Genomic DNA, 15,838 nt, shown 5'->3' with positions numbered 1-15,838 from the left:
AATTCTCACTTTCACACAAAATTCGACAATATTTGTCACAACCTTTGAACTCTTCCATTCTTAAAAGGAACAATTAATTGATATTCGACCCAATCCCTGTGGAGACGATACTTTACTTACTATTATATTACTTGTGCGATCGGTATACTTGCCGGGAAGCATCAGACTGCTGGTTCTGTTAATTAAATGCACAACATGCATGATACAAAAAGACCAGAACTTGAGAGGGAGTTGTGCTTGGAAGAATAGAGCTCGAGCTACATTAAGAATGTGTTGGTGTTTCCTTTCCACTACACCATTCTGTTCTGGAGTATATGTACAAGATGTTTGATGCTAAATTCCTTTGATGGAATAAAATGATGGCATATTGAATTCAACACCTTGATCACTATGTATAGTTTTGACAGTAGCAGTGAATTGATTCTGTACTATAGAAAGAAAATTTTGTATATGCATCCTTGTTTCTCCTTTATTATTCATCAAAATCACCCAAGTAAATTTTGAGAAGTCATCTACGATTGTTAAGAAGTATCTTTCACCATTTATAGAAGTAACTGAAAAAGGACCCCATATGTCGGCATGGATCAATTCAAAACACTTGTTGGTAGCAGTAACACTATTATTAAATGGAAGCCTGCGTTGCTTGGCTAAATGGCAGATATCACATGGAAAATCAGATTTATTACAAGTCATGTAAGAGAATTCTTTACAATATTATTCATAACAGAATGAGAAATGTGTCCTAATCGAAAATGCCACAAATTGGAGGCATCAATTGTGGTGGTGCTTGGAGATTTATGCTGAACAGTTGTCTGTGCACACTTGTTATGAGTTTCCATTTCTTCACATACTGGTTGTCCATCAAGCATCAACACAAAGAGGCCATTAACCAACTTAGCAAAACCAATCACTTGGCCCGAAGTTATCTGCTTAATTAAACAAATGCAACCACGAAAGATGAGTTCACAGGAAGCTGATGAAAGAAGCTGTGTAACTAAGATTAAATTCACATGAAACTCGGGAACATATAATGTATCAACAAGTTGTAAAGAATCAGACAAGTTCACAGTGCCTGAATAATGAGCAATTACTTTATGATTGTTTGGCAGCATGATAGAAACTGGTTCAATTTTCTTACCTGAAGAAAATAATAAACTTATTGAGCATATATTGTCTGTAGCTCCTGTATCTAATATCCATTGAGAATTCTTACCAGATGAGGTGACATTGAAAGCTGCACCTACATCACGTATGGCATGGGCAAAATGTGCAGAGTGATTATTGGCTTCAGTTGAAGTGTCAACTTTAGGTTGACTCATCAAATCAAGAAAATTTTGATACTCCTCTTGTGTGATAGACACCTTAGTATCTTTAGTCTCATCAGTGTCTTAAAATGCATCATGAGTAACTGCATTAACAGATGCAGTTCTTGTTCTATTCTTGAAGCCCGGTGGATAACCATGTTTTGCATAACAAGTTTCCACCGTATGGTTTGTATGTCCACAATGAGTGCAAAGTTTGAGTCCTCTCCCTCGACCATTTATTCCTCTGCCATAATATCCTCCACGACCTCTTCCAAAAATTTGCTGATCTGCTGCATATGCCTTTGGCATTAAGGAAGATTCGTGTGGGATCTCAATATTCATTTGGCGTTCTTGCTGTGTGACTAAAGAAAAGGATTTATTCATGTTTGGCAAAGGCTTAATCATCATGATCTAAGATCGAACGTGAGAAAACTGGTCATTAAGACCTTTCAGAAAGATCAACACCCTATCTTGTTCTTTACACTTCTTGAGCTTATCAGATGCTCCACAAGTGCAATTTGGCAAAGGTTGCAAAGTCTCTAGTTCATCCCACAATATTTTCAACTGAGTAAAGAAATCACTTACAGAAGAATCTCCTTGATGAAGACGATGGATTTCTTCATGTAAGTCAGCAATTCTGAAGATGTCCGATTGTGCAAAACGTTGTTGAAGATCTTTCCAGACTTCACATGCTTTTTCAATCAAGAGAATTGATCTACCAATAGATGGTTCAATAGAATGTTGTATCCATGAAAGAACCATTGTATTACAAGGGTTCCAAGCTTGGAATGTAGAATCTTCAGCTTCTGGAACTGTGAAAGTTCCATCAACCAAACTGAGTTTGTTTTTCGAGCGTAATGCCATTTTCATAGCACAAAGCCATGTGTGGTAGTTCTTTCCATTGTGAAGAGGAGTTACAAGAATGAGAGAAGGACTTTCACTAGCATGAAGATACAGAGGATTTGAAGGATTCACCAGATAATCAGGAAGGGAAGCTTGCTGGTTTGCCGTATCACGTGTCGTGTCGTATCCCGTGTCGGTGTCGGTGCAACATAAATTGCAGCAGGTTCCTCATGTACTGTAGCACATCCTGCAGCAATGCCCTATTTTGCATAGTTATCGATTAGCTTTTGTCCTTTTCGTTGTGAACTCAACACTCAGTCTAGAAATTTGGTATGCTCACAGCTTATGCCAAATTCAAAATTCAAAATCACAATGAAAAGAAAAACATCAACTAGCAAATAGAGAAAATTTAGGCTTTTTCCCGAGAACGTTTGGTTTAGAATGTGCATGACAACCATTCTATTCCCTAGCACTGTTTCTGAAAAGAAACAATTCTTTTCTATTTCTGTGCCTTGGAACAGTTTCTGAGAAAAAAAATGTGTTTGACAACATGTTCTATTTTTATTCCAAGAATGAGAATGTGTTTGATAACACAACAAATAATATAATAAAAAATATTTCCTATTAAATATAATTTTTTTTTGAATCATCACTTTCCTTTCCATATGGTGTGGTTGTGGTGGTGGTGGCGGCGGTGTTGCGATAGTGGTGGTGGCAGCGACATGGTGAAGATAGTGGTGGTGGTTGTGACAGCAGTGGCTGCAACGATGGCGGTGGTAATGGTGGCAGCGGCGGTGGTAGTGGTGGGGATGATGGTGGTGGAGGTGACGGCAGTTGCTGCGATAATGGTAGTGGGTATGGTGGCAGCAACAATGGTAGCCGTGGCATGGTTGTGGTGGTTGTGAAGGCATCATGGTGGTGGTGGTGGCAGTGGCTGCGGCGGTGGTGGTAGGTGACAGTGGTGGTGGTGATGGTGGTGGTGGTGGTAGTGGCGGGGGTGGTGTAATGGTGGCGATTGTGACGGTAATGGCTGTGACGATGGTGATGGTGGTTGGTGGCGGCGGCGGCGACAGTGGTGGTGACGATAGTGGCTGTGACAATGGTAGTGGTGGTTGGTGATAGTGGTGGTGATGGTAGTGGTGGCGTCGTGGTGGTGGTAGTGATGGCGATGGGGTGGTGGCAGTGGCGTGTGATGACGATGGTGGCGATGACGGCAGTGGTTGCGATGATGGTGGTGGTGACGGTAACGGTGGCGGTGGCAGTGACAGTGGTGGTGGTGGTGGCGACAGCGATAGTTGTGGTGGTGGTGACGGTGGCATGGTGGCGGTGGCATCGTGAAGGTGAGGGGTGGTGACGACGGCACTAGTGGTACGATGGTGGCGGCAACGATGGTGGCGGCAGTCGTGTCGGGATGATGGTGGTGGTGGTGATGATGGTAGAAGTGGAGAGTGATTGAGAGAGATAAGTGTTTCTCATTGTGTGCCCGTGAAAAAAAAAACAGAAATTTTTTTATTCTTTTTTCTGTTTCCTAGCACAAAAATTAAATTGGTTCATCCCGGGAACAAAAAAATAAACCGGTTTTACCAAACGAGTTTTCTATCCATTTTTGTTTCCGGAAACAGAAATTAAAAAAGAATTGATTTCTGGAAGATTGTCATGCACACCCTTGTAGTCCTAAGCATGACTCTCATCATGTTATAATTCATATGGCTCCCCCAAAGAGACATAGGCCTTATCCTTATTAAAGGTTAACCTCCTCCTATTTTTACTTTAAATTTTCTTCCCTTCTTTTCTTCCATTAGCTCAAGCTACACGAGGGAATATTTGGAACAACTTTGAATGAGCCTGACCACCTTAATTTTAATTAGCCAGAAAACAACTTTAGTCTAAAGCTTATTAATAATCTTATTGTCATGTCATATTTTTGTCTTTTCTTTGGAAAGCTTTGCATTCTCATATGAGTTGAGTCTAAATTCATCTGTTGCACTAAACTTATAAAAGAGATATGCGTAATTAATTCAACAAAACATCCAGTATTGGCAAATTATTCACCAACAAATATGGATATTGCAAATGGGCAGATATAGAAGTTATAGGACCAAATTTTTTAATATTGACCACCTTTTTTTTGCAACAGTGCAATCTCATGGCATAGTTCAAAACCCAAAATTTCCTCTACCTGGACCGGCTTCTGTTGTTGACAAGTCCGATTGCACATTGATTGCTTGCTTCCCGTTATAATTCTTGTAAAGCTCTCCATATCTCCCCAAGATTTTCAGCGCACATCTTTCTAGAAACTTAGCTAATTTATAGTTACAATTAAGATGAAATAAGAGTTAATGACGCGCATTTTAGCCATTTGCAGATGCTATTGATTCTTGTGTACATAATCTTTTGTGCTCTCTTAACTTATGCCAACATTCTTTGCTATTTAGTTCCACGCCGGAGTTAACCCGTAGTTTACTTAAAAGAACAAAATTACATTAATGGAGATGACGGCTGCGTTTAGTATTATTTCTTGAGGAAGATTTGATCTTTACATAGTGTAAAGGAATGACCATTTTTCTGCATAATGTTTCCAATATCCAAGACCAGTTGAGTCTAACTGTTTTTATTCTCTGGTGCTTATGGAAGATTAGAAGTTAAACTGGACAGCAACTGAAGGTATATTATTAGGAAAGGCTCACATTGTAAGTTATGTTGAATGCTGCATTTTTTATTTTCACGTGGCTTATGCTATGGCCCCTCTAATTTTTGGAGGGTGCTCTTCGAAATCCTCAATGTTATGTATTTTGAATGGAAACCAATTGACTCTATGGTTGATGTTTTGGAAATCGATAATCGTCCAACACACAAACATAAAACAACAACAACAAAAAAGAAAAAGAAAAAATTAATACGATAATTTATCCTGATTTATTTAATATAGAAAGCTACATCTAGCTGTCTCTATTATATTCATTTACTCCAATTGTTATAAATCACTCGATTTTTAAAGAATTATAAATAAAATTTAAAAAATTCTAACAAAAATTATTCATGTACTCAAATTCAAACTACTAAAAAAATAAAATTATAATAAATTAGAGGATAATAATATCAGATCTCTATGATTAGTGACGCTACCAATACATCAGTATGCAAAGTAGAAGGAATATCTAACATGGTGGAGTTTTATTTGTTGAGATAAAATTATCCATCTTTGCCCCCCATAAAAGTAGTTATTCACTTTCGTCCTAATTATTTCTGTAGAGGGAGGGTGAGTAGCTTAGATTATGCGAGGCAAATATTGGTCATCAACTGAAGTATTTGACACGTGGATGGAGATTATTGGATTACTGCAGATAAGGATATCTAAAGAGTGGCTTCCAATCTATCCATGTTGTGTGGTGCATAGGACTGTCTTTGCACTGATTTTGACAACTTTGCTTACGCTTATGAAATAAACTGTCTGGAGGACAGAAGTAGCCTAGTCATACTCTGTATCATTTCGTTACTGAGAAAAATGGCAACCATCTCAGCTACTACCCTAACCTCATCGATCACTCGCACTGGTCTTGTGCATAAGCGACCTCTTGGGGTCTCTTCCTCTCCAGTTCTTGGTAAGATTTTCCTAAACTTCCATCCTTAATAGTAAGTATATGATATCTTTCTGCAACACAAGTCTAATCTCTTTCAACCTCTGATTTGGTCAACATATCATCTAATACTACAAAGAAAGAAAGAAAGAAAGAAAGAAAGAAAGAAAGAAAGGGATACATGTTTTAACTGATTGTTGGGTTTTGGATGATCCATGTTGGTTGATGAAACAACCTTTTTCCTTAAAATTAATTGAAAGCATTCAATTCATTTATTTAGGTTTGCCAGCAATGGCTAAGGTGGGAAGAGTGAGGTGCTCCATGGAGGAAAAGCCTTCTGTGCAAGAAAGCAACTCAAAAATGGGGATGGGGGCATCACTGATAGCAGCTGCTTGCGCTGCAACCATGTCAAGCCCAGCCATGGCTTTGGTAGATGAGAGAATGAGCACTGAAGGAACAGGGCTTCCCTTTGGACTCAGCAACAACATTCTTGGTTGGATCCTGTTCGGTGTCTTTGGTCTTATATGGACTCTCTATACTGTCTACACATCAGATCTTGAAGAGGATGAAGAGTCAGGATTGTCCCTTTAAAGCCTGTGTGATGGATCTTAGTAACTGCTGAGAGTCCAGTCATTTTCTGTTGTATTAAAAAAAACTTGTGTGATTAATTTCCTCCTCTTTCTTTGAACTCTCAAATCTCAATCTTTGTTACTTTATTCAGTTGTTTTTTATTTTATTTTATTTTGTTACACTAGCACACTATGTGCCACTGCCTTGGAAGTGGAAAGTAGACCGTATAAGAAGCGTTTTTATAGTGCTTAAAGCAAATCCATATGTAAAAATAGGATAACCGGAAGGAAGCAAAATCAGGATCTTACTTTATCATATGCTTTATTAATTCTCTCAAAAATCCAATTAGCCAAAAGGGTAGAAAAAAGTACATAGGAAGTATTGTGTGTTCGTCCTCCAAATCATAATTTCGAGACCTGTTTCCCATATTTTTAGGGATTAGCTGCAATTGCCGAGGTATATGGGTAAGTTTGAAATAATTGGGTCAGGGAATTATGGAAAGTTAAGGGATTTGAGTACATGTGGGAAGAACATTTTCAATATTATTAGTGAAGCACAGTTTTGCAATTAATGAATACAAGAAAAATCTAGTATCAACAAAATTATGAATATAATTTTGAATTCATTAACAATGTAGCTAATTCTTTTTAATAAGGGTTAACACAATTCACTACTAAAGTCATCAATTGTTGAATTTACTATACAATAAAAATGCTAACAAAAAACTAAACCTAATTTTATTCAATTTCTTTTCCTATTCTTTTAATTAAATTTTTTTATTTGCCGAACTTTTTCCATTAGAGTGTCTCCCATTCTCACGTAACTAGATTACGTTAAGCGATTTGTTTATATTATTTTCAATAAGCACTATTCTAACTTAATTCAAACATTATTTCATTATATTATACAATCATTTTAACGCCTGATCTAGATAAAATACAGTAGACCCACAAAAGGTTAAAGTCTAAACACAATAGGCCCGTAAAGGGTTAAGGGCCCAAGCAATGTGCAATTATTGCTTGGGAATATCCATATCGCGTGTAAGAAATTAGAGGCGCGATGGCTTCATCGTGCACAAATCGTCTTTAACATAACTTCATAGCGAAGGAAGTGATCAAATAGGTAAAAATCCACCGCGCTATAGAACCAATACACAAGAGACAGCACCAGTTTGCCACTATTCTATCAAGCTAGCCTGATATAATGAGATAGGGCCAGAGCAATACCAGCTGAACCTGCAGTCCATCTACAGCTAATCAAAAGATGTACCGCCTATCAAATGCGGTATCTAATTCACTATATAAGCAAATGGTACAAACCCAGGTATAATATTAATTCAGTAAGAATACCACATAAGCCTGACTTTGATACTGACTTAAGCGTTGGAATGTCATTGCAGGTACAACTCCCAGTCAAGATCATCGCGCCAAAGGAGAATCACCTTATCTTGTGATAAATAACTATCAACAGCCTAGAAAACAGATAACCAACCCAAAGTCTTTTCATGTTAACCGTGTGTGATTAGGCCCCGGTCAGCCCATATTGTATTGAACTGGTCAACGCCCAATTGAGTAACTTCAATATTCTATTTTTCGTTAAGTTTGATTTTTTCTATTTAGGTCCATCTGGAATAACTTTTGGTAAGAAAAAAAAAAGAACTCTTCATATATTGTTTTTTTAAAGATTTTTTTAATAAATTTATTTTATATTTGGATTAGTATTTAAAGAACATTTTTAAATAAATAATATTACTTTTTAAATGTAAAAAAAAAATATTAACTTATAAAATATCATTTTAACTTTGAGTTTAATATTTTCATGTTATAGAAGATTATTTTATTTCCTAGGCACATATAAAAATAGAGTTCGTTTTTTCTACCGTCAATGTAGATAACTTATCTACATTGAGCTTAAAAAGACGTCGTTTTGAGACGAAAATCAAGATATTTTTGTAATTATAATTTATTTCAAGATTATAATAGTCTTTTTCATTATAATTTTTTAATTTTTTTCTCAAAACAATGTCGTTTTGAGAGCGAATATAGATAACTTATCTACATTCACTTTAGAAACATTAAAGACATAAAAATAAGTTCTATTTTTTTTTTTATGTGTGCAAAAAATAATTTTATCTCTTAAAGAATATCACACCCTTTTAACTTTTGTATGACTTTTTGTGTGTGTGTGTTTTTTTCAAAAGTTAAGTCTAAATACACACAATCACACATAAAGTAAAGAGCATTTTAAAAAGAAAAAAGTTCACCAATACTCCCGTGGTTTATTTCAGAATCACTTATGCCCCTATGATTTGTAAAAGGGTATGTTTTTTATCACATATACCCCTGTGGTTTTTTTTTTTTTACAAAGCACATGGGCATATGTGATAGAAAAAAACCACAGGAGCATAAGTGATTCTAAAGCAAACCAAGCACATTGGTAAACTTTTCCCTTTTAAAAAATTATGGATTTATTCTCCCACCACGTTGTTAAAAATAAAAACTAAAAACTAAAAACATATTCGGACAAGTTAGTACTCAAACCAAGAAAGCAATGGCAATGGCTACCTCGCTCTCTTCAATTTCACTCTCCTGTTCGTGTTCACCAACTCTAAATACACTCTTCCTTACCAGAACGCTACCACTTTCGCGCCCTATCTCCCTCCCTTTTCTCCCTCTCTCTAAAACCCTAAATTCTCTCTCCCACCGCCGCCGCTGCACATTCGCCGTACGCGCCGAATCCCAAAACGGCGTCGACCCCGTCCGTCATTACGACTTCGACCTTTTCACCATCGGCGCCGGAAGCGGTGGCGTCCGAGCCTCTCGCTTCGCTGCCAGTTACGGCGCTTCGGCTGCTATATGCGAGCTCCCTTTCTCCACCATCTCCTCCGATACCACCGGAGGAGTCGGCGGAACGTGAGTTCCTGAATTTCTCTCTCTCTCTCTCTCTCTCTCTCTCTCTCTCTCTTTTGAAATTAAGTTCATTTGACTTTACTTTGATTTTGATGGTTCTTTGCCTTTTATGCAAGCATAAGAATGAGTGAGCCTCCTTGAGCTCGACTGATAATGGTTTTTTTTATGAATAAAAGTTAACAACTTAGCATTTCCAATAACTAACTTTTCCTGTATTAGTTCCTTCTCACTGTATTCATCGATCGTGGGGTTAAATTTTTTTATTATGACTTTCTGATAGCATTCGAATGCTTCTCTTTATCTTTTCTTTTCGTCTTCTCTGTGCAGTTGTGTAATACGTGGATGTGTGCCAAAGAAGTTGTTTGTCTACGCATCAAAATATTCTCATGAATTTGAAGAAAGTAATGGTTTTGGATGGAAATATGACAGTGAACCCAAGCATGATTGGAGTAGTTTGATAGCTAATAAAAATGCTGAGTTGCAGCGTCTTACTGGTATCTACAAGAATATTTTGAAAAATTCTGGTGTCAAGCTGATTGAAGGCCATGGAAAGGTGGGGTGATACTTTGGATCCATTTCCTAGTACTAAATTGCTCTCCAATTAAACAAAGTATGAAACTTTTATTCTAATTTTGTAGTGATTATGCTTTTATAACCCTCAGATTATAGATCCTCACACGGTTGATGTTGATGGGAAGCTATATTCAGCAAAACACATTTTAGTTGCAGTTGGGGGTCGCCCCTTCATTCCTGATTTTCCTGGAAAGGAACATGCAATAGATTCAGATGCTGCCCTTGATTTACCATCAAAACCTGAGAAAATAGCTATTGTTGGTGGTGGTTACATTGCGTTGGAGTTTGCTGGTATTTTTAATGGTTTGAGAAGCGAGGTTCATGTATTTATTCGGCAAAAGAAGGTTTTACGTGGATTTGATGAAGAGGTACGCAACAATGGATGATACTAAGTATTGAATGGTTATCACATAATAACACTTTCTTCACATTCGAATTGTGAACTATGCCTGCAGATTAGAGATTTTGTTGCAGAACAGATGTCTCTCAGAGGTATTGAATTCCATACTGAGGAGTCTCCCCAAGCTATTGTGAAGTCAGCTGATGGCTCATTCTCTTTAAAGACCAACAAAGGTACAGTGGAAGGTTTCTCACATATTATGTTTGCTACAGGACGCAGACCTAATACTAAGGTATACAATTTCAATTATGTAGTTTTACTTTTCTGTGGTTGCCTGTTTGAAAACTAAATTCAGTGCTGAAAATGAAAATTTTAAGCATAGAAAATGATTTAGAGGTTAGGTGTTTCTTTGTTCCTACCAATATTGACTTTCAGTTGAAAAGTCAATGAATACAGTTTACAAAATTTAAATTATCAAATAACAATAGTTTAAGTATAGCATTAGTTATTCTATTAGATGCCAATAACTTCCTTTAATACATTTTCAGGACTTAAAATTATGTCTTTTCAAACATTACAAATTCAGTTCCGTGCTTAATTTTCCATGAATAATTCTCTGCTGATGCTGAAGCTGATTTCTATAATTATCAAAGACTGTAAACTTTTCAACTCTAGTGTATTTGCACATGCTTCTTAGTTGGCTCAGTTTCCTTAAGGGTTGCATGTTCGTGAAGTTTGTTAGTTAAGTTTTACCTTTGCAATCGTGTTCTTAGTTTATACATGAAACAGAAAAAGATAATAACATAGTGGATGCATTTGTGAACTACACTGCAGAATTTAGGGCTGGAGTCTGTTGGTGTGAAAATGACTAAAGACGGAGCAATAGAGGTAGTTTAAATTTATGATTGGTACTATGTAGCATATATTTTCATATGATCAATTAGTCTCACCACTCTTATGCTTCCTAATACTCCCTTTCCACCCAGGTTGATGAATACTCTCGAACATCAGTTCCTTCAATTTGGGCAGTTGGAGATGTTACAAACAGGATAAATCTCACTCCAGTTGCTTTGATGGAGGGAATGGCGTTAACAAAAACACTGTTTCAGGATGAGCCAACAAAACCTAATTATAGGTATATATACATAGTGCATCATGCCAAACTAGATTAGTCTTAAATGTAAAATAATTTTAGTTTACATTTAAATTCATTGTATGCCTCTTTTATGTGCATTGAGCTGGAGCACAGATGGCATTCTTAAACTGAATATCGTTGATAACAATTGGTAAAAGAACTGAAAAAGGGGAAAAAGTTATCCTTGATTACTTTTAAAGTTTGTATGATATATAGCTATAGGCCTATTTGTATTATTATTATTTTTGTTTCTTACCTACTAAAATAATCATGCCATTTATTGCAATTCAGTCCTGGATTGATCATTTAAGAGACTCAATATGATCAATCTACAATATTTGCTGATACATTGTAAGTAACCCATGTTACTAAAAGACTGCAAGAAATCTCATCTAGCCTTCAATGATGGCTTCAGTGACCAGTGTGAGGCTGACAAATTTATATCATCTAATGGCTTCTTATAGCAAGTCATTATCATAGATCCAGCTGTTGAACTATTTGTAATTATTATGCCAAAAATTAAAAATTTGGGTTAATTTTAATTTTTTTGAAAAGTAATTTATTCACTCATCTTTGATAATATAACAGATAATCGAAAATGGATCTTCACTCACTTTTGTATGATGGAATTATTAAACCATTGTTTCTTAAAAGGTCAAGATATTACCTTGAATTCCTTTAACATATGTGTAAAAAATCAAGAAAAAAAGCTGCGTATTTCAGAAGAGGTGGAGAATTGAAAAAAAATTAATGGATTGCTAATAGAGCTATTGGTGGTGGTGGTTGTTGTAGTGCTAACAAAGCAAATTTTGTCTGTTTTATAATGATTATTGCTAACAATGCACTGTTTGGCACTCTTTTCAACACTTTCTCTATTATTGGGTGAAATCACTTGTGGGTTCCACTAAATAACGTGGGCCTACTCTCTTTTAGTAGGACCTACATGGGATTTTACCTTGTAATAGAGAAAGTGTTGAAAAGAGAGTGACAAGGAGTGTATTCCTAGCATTTCTCTTTAGCATTATGTTTTCCCTTTTCATTTTACCACGTTAATGGTTTTATATATAATATTTCTAACACACCCCTTCATGTAAGAGACCTTACGCTTTTAACTGTAGATAATGCACAGACCCCCCCCCCCCCCTTTCTTATTTTTTGTTTACCTCGTGCTGATTTTAACTTTAGTTTTTATTAGAAAACTGGGGTGATGAGGATTGAATCTGTGACCACTTGGTCACAGGTTATGATACCATGTCATGCAACCAACTCTTCCAAAAGTTTAAGTATTTAAGTGAAGGCCACATTAATGGTTTTATATATTGTATCTCTAACAAATTTAATGTTAACGTGATCACTCATATTCATGATCTTGCTCGTAATGTTGGATGGTAGCATATAGTCTGCTGTGTTTTATTAATTCATAGCCTCCTAACTGATTGTATTATATTCCTCCTTTTCTAGAGCTGTTCCTTCTGCTGTGTTTTCCCAACCACCAATTGGACAAGTTGGTCTTACAGAGGAACAGGTAAGAGCACTATTGTGTGTCTGAATCCATTGTGATCAATGATCTTCTGAATATTTTAATGAATTGTCGAGATCAATGTTTTGCTAACATTTTGGTGATATGCACAGGCTGTACAGCAGTATGGTGATATTGACATCTTCACAGCAAATTTTAGGCCACTAAAGGCTACCCTCTCTGGGCTTCCAGACCGGGTTTTAATGAAATTAGTAGTCTGTGCAAAAACAAATGAAGTTCTTGGTTTGCACATGTGTGGAGATGATGCTGCTGAAATTGTGCAGGTTTTTGTATTTGCTACAGCTGCTTCTGTATTGCTTTGATAATGATACTTGAGTTTTCAATTCACTTCGTTATTCAATTGCTTCATATCCAGGGATTTGCAGTTGCGATTAAAGCTGGATTGACCAAGGCAGACTTTGATGCCACTGTAGGCATTCACCCAACTGCAGCTGAAGAATTTGTCACCATGAGGACTCCCACTAGGAAGATCCGAAAGAGCCAACCTTCTGAGGCAAGTCAAGGATTCTCAGCTTGTGTCTTTTATTGATATATAGTGCAGAAATAATCCTGTATTCTGGTCAGCAAACTGAATAGTTTGATATTTTTTATCCAGTAATGAATACATCAACTGTCCTTACTTTGAACTTGGGAATTGAAAGACACTAGATTTGTTAAAACAAAATAAAAACAACTCTCCTGTGCACACCATGAATGCTTCACTCTGTTTAACAAATCAGCAGCCTTCTCAGGCCTGTTGTACCCCCCCCCCCCCACAAAAAAAAGTCTAGCGATGTGACACTTGGTTCATTTCTATTGAAAAATAATAAAAGGGGAAACTCTGGTGTACAAGATTTCCCGACTTGTGAGGGTAGGGATGAGACCCTTGTATTTTTGCAAAAAAGCTATTCCCCATACTCGAACCTGTGTCTTTCTAATCACAATGAACAACCTTATCGCTGCTCAAGCTTGCCCTCTAGTTATTCTTTATTCATAATACTAGTTCTTATTCTTTCTGACAGTTTTGTAAATCTGTATTTAAAACTTGCATTTGAGTAATGGTTGTTCTGCTTAATGTATTACAGGGAAAGTCAGATTCTGAAGTAAAAGCTGCTGCAGGGGTTTAACGATATTACTTTGCTTAAATTGTTATAACTTAAACCAGCGGTGCCTTAAAGGTAAGAATGATTTTTATTTTTATTTTTAAATACAATTTTTACTTAGGTACATGCTGCATTTAATTTTCTATGGTAACTAAGGACTTCAATATGGTAATGTAGCAGTAGAGATTATCTTATTCTTGTGCAGGAGCAGCATTAAATTATAGGAAATACAACTCTGATAATCTGCACACAAAAAAAGATAAAATAAATAAATAAATACAGTTCTAGTCTTGTAGTCCAGGATACCACATTCATATTTAAAAGATTATTTATTACAAATCTAAAACCACACCTGTCACCATTTGCATTACCAATCGTTGCCGTTGAGTGTTTCATTTGTTCTCTTTGAGTATGGGACTTGGTGTTTGTTTTTGAAACCTTTTACTCTCTTTTCTTGGGTTACCTAAATCTTTACTTTGTTATTGTGCTGGCTTACTTGCTTGTATTCAAGAAACTCTTGGCTCAATGTGGCAGGAAAAAATGTTTTTTTGGAGCTGGTACATGTCTTATGTTTACCGCAGCAACTTGTCTACGTTTTCCCTCATCTTATGCTTGTTGTGTTCTTATATGAGTAGAGTCATGTGGACAAATGAAATTACGAGATGATATGTAATTTCAGTATTTGACAGATAGTTGTTTTTCCTCTGATGTTTAACCAGGCAGGTTGTCACTATGTAAAATTGGCATTGTTGTCAAATTATTAGGAAGAAATTGAGAATGATCTTCAGCAACTGAGCTTTCAGGACAATACTTGAGGTCGTCGTGATTCTTTAGTCTTGCAATGTAATTATGTTTTACAGTTTGGAGCCTGGAGAAGAGGAGAGTGGAATTTTGGGAACTATTATATGCCATTTGTAATATAAATTTTACCTTTCTCCCAAACCTTTCCATATACAAAATCAAGGGGAAATTTCGTGAGGGAATTCGGTTTTAAATAATCTATCTGCTTTGAATTTGAAGTAGTTGGAATTGAGACTGGTAACAGTGGTCAGGATGAGTGATTTTTTTTTTCTTTTTTGTTATAAATATAACATTATCCTTCTCTATATTCGTAATTCCAGCTCGAAAGTTTATCCAGCCCAGAGATGCAGACAGTCATAATGTTCATGCAATCTTCGTCTCAACCATTGGGTATGCCTCCCTCGCTTGGCCTCTTGTCCTCATATTCTGTTTATACTTTAGAGAATTAAGTATTTAACATCTCCTTTGATTTACACGATTTTTAATAAGGGTGTATTTGATTCTTGATTTAATTCAGAATTTTAGGGTGAGGACACTCTTCTGCACCTTAAAATAAATTCATCTTAAGTGCTTTTTTTATAACCATTGTTCATAAAGGCTATCATGTGAAGTCTGGGGATATGTTAGAAAATTCAGGTTCTTTCCACCAACCAGAATATCATGTGAGTGTAACGGCATATCTCAGAAAACTCCAAGATCTTCCCAGCAACTAGAAGACCTATTTTATCAATTTTACTTTCAACCAAATCAAATGCAATCAAGAACTTTCTTCTTCCTTATGGTATAAACTAAGGCCCATTATTCTTATTCCTAGATGAACTTTATATTTTCCTGGAAATTAACAGTGTAATTTTGGAAGTATAAACTTGAGAAGTCTCGGAGAATGTATATTGGAAGTTTATTTATCCTGGAAGATCTGGACAACCGGGATTTTTGGAGGCGAAGCACTTGGTGTGGAGAGGAGCCGGTGCATGGTACCAAAATAGGCTTTGAGTTAGAGATATGCAAGAGATTATGGGGCCACTTTAATCAGATTAGCAATTCAATGGTATAAATAAGATATATGATTTAGCAATTCAATGATATAATTTGACACAGCAGCAATGAAGAGAACATGAAGCCATGAGCCACGTCACGTTGCCTTTATTTTTATTTTGGTGATC

The 15,838-nt window shown here is 36.3% G+C and overlaps 2 protein-coding genes across 4 annotated transcripts; both read left to right on the top strand.

The window, feature by feature from the left end:
• Window positions 1–5,590: 5,590 nt before the first annotated feature.
• On the top strand, window positions 5,591–6,482 carry LOC133284965 (photosystem II reaction center W protein, chloroplastic). The gene is made up of 2 exons (XM_061482112.1): window positions 5,591–5,749; window positions 6,006–6,482. Exons 1-2 carry the CDS (start codon window positions 5,653–5,655, stop codon window positions 6,314–6,316), a joined length of 408 nt encoding a protein of 135 aa, XP_061338096.1. The 5' UTR covers window positions 5,591–5,652; the 3' UTR covers window positions 6,317–6,482.
• Window positions 6,483–8,834: 2,352 nt separating this feature from the next.
• Window positions 8,835–15,011, top strand: LOC133284954 (glutathione reductase, chloroplastic). 3 transcript variants are annotated; one of them, XM_061482094.1, is made up of 11 exons: window positions 8,835–9,207; window positions 9,532–9,757; window positions 9,867–10,145; window positions 10,233–10,409; window positions 10,952–11,005; window positions 11,104–11,252; window positions 12,714–12,777; window positions 12,885–13,055; window positions 13,148–13,285; window positions 13,857–13,949; window positions 14,598–15,011. In XM_061482094.1, the coding sequence occupies exons 1-10, from the start codon at window positions 8,846–8,848 to the stop codon at window positions 13,896–13,898; spliced, it is 1,662 nt and encodes a 553-aa protein (XP_061338078.1). In that variant the 5' UTR covers window positions 8,835–8,845; the 3' UTR covers window positions 13,899–13,949; window positions 14,598–15,011. The 3 variants fall into 3 exon arrangements, with proteins under 3 accessions (XP_061338078.1, XP_061338077.1, XP_061338079.1); XM_061482093.1 differs by having other exon boundaries at window positions 14,594–15,011; XM_061482095.1 differs by lacking the exon at window positions 14,598–15,011 and adding an exon at window positions 14,409–14,582.
• Window positions 15,012–15,838: the final 827 nt, after the last annotated feature.

Source organism: Gastrolobium bilobum, unplaced genomic scaffold (assembly GCF_033153095.1).
Source record: "Gastrolobium bilobum isolate Gb01-03AN ecotype WA unplaced genomic scaffold, APGP_CSIRO_Gbil_v1 utg6195, whole genome shotgun sequence".
In the NCBI taxonomy this organism is placed as follows: Eukaryota; Viridiplantae; Streptophyta; class Magnoliopsida; order Fabales; family Fabaceae; genus Gastrolobium; species Gastrolobium bilobum.
This window is presented reverse-complemented; position numbering and strand designations above follow the sequence as displayed.

Excerpts from the sequence above, each read along its gene's own strand:
- LOC133284954 (XM_061482094.1), top strand. The coding sequence starts at position 8,846 with ATGGCAATGGCTACCTCGCTCTCTTCAATTTCACTCTCCTGTTCGTGT. Across the intron at positions 11,006-11,103 it reads CTAAAGACGGAGCAATAGAG|GTTGATGAATACTCTCGAAC; the intron begins GTAGTTTAAATT and ends CTTTCCACCCAG. Across the intron at positions 12,778-12,884 it reads TTGGTCTTACAGAGGAACAG|GCTGTACAGCAGTATGGTGA; the intron begins GTAAGAGCACTA and ends TGATATGCACAG.
- LOC133284965 (XM_061482112.1), top strand. The coding sequence starts at position 5,653 with ATGGCAACCATCTCAGCTACTACCCTAACCTCATCGATCACTCGCACT. Across the intron at positions 5,750-6,005 it reads CTCTTCCTCTCCAGTTCTTG|GTTTGCCAGCAATGGCTAAG; the intron begins GTAAGATTTTCC and ends TCATTTATTTAG.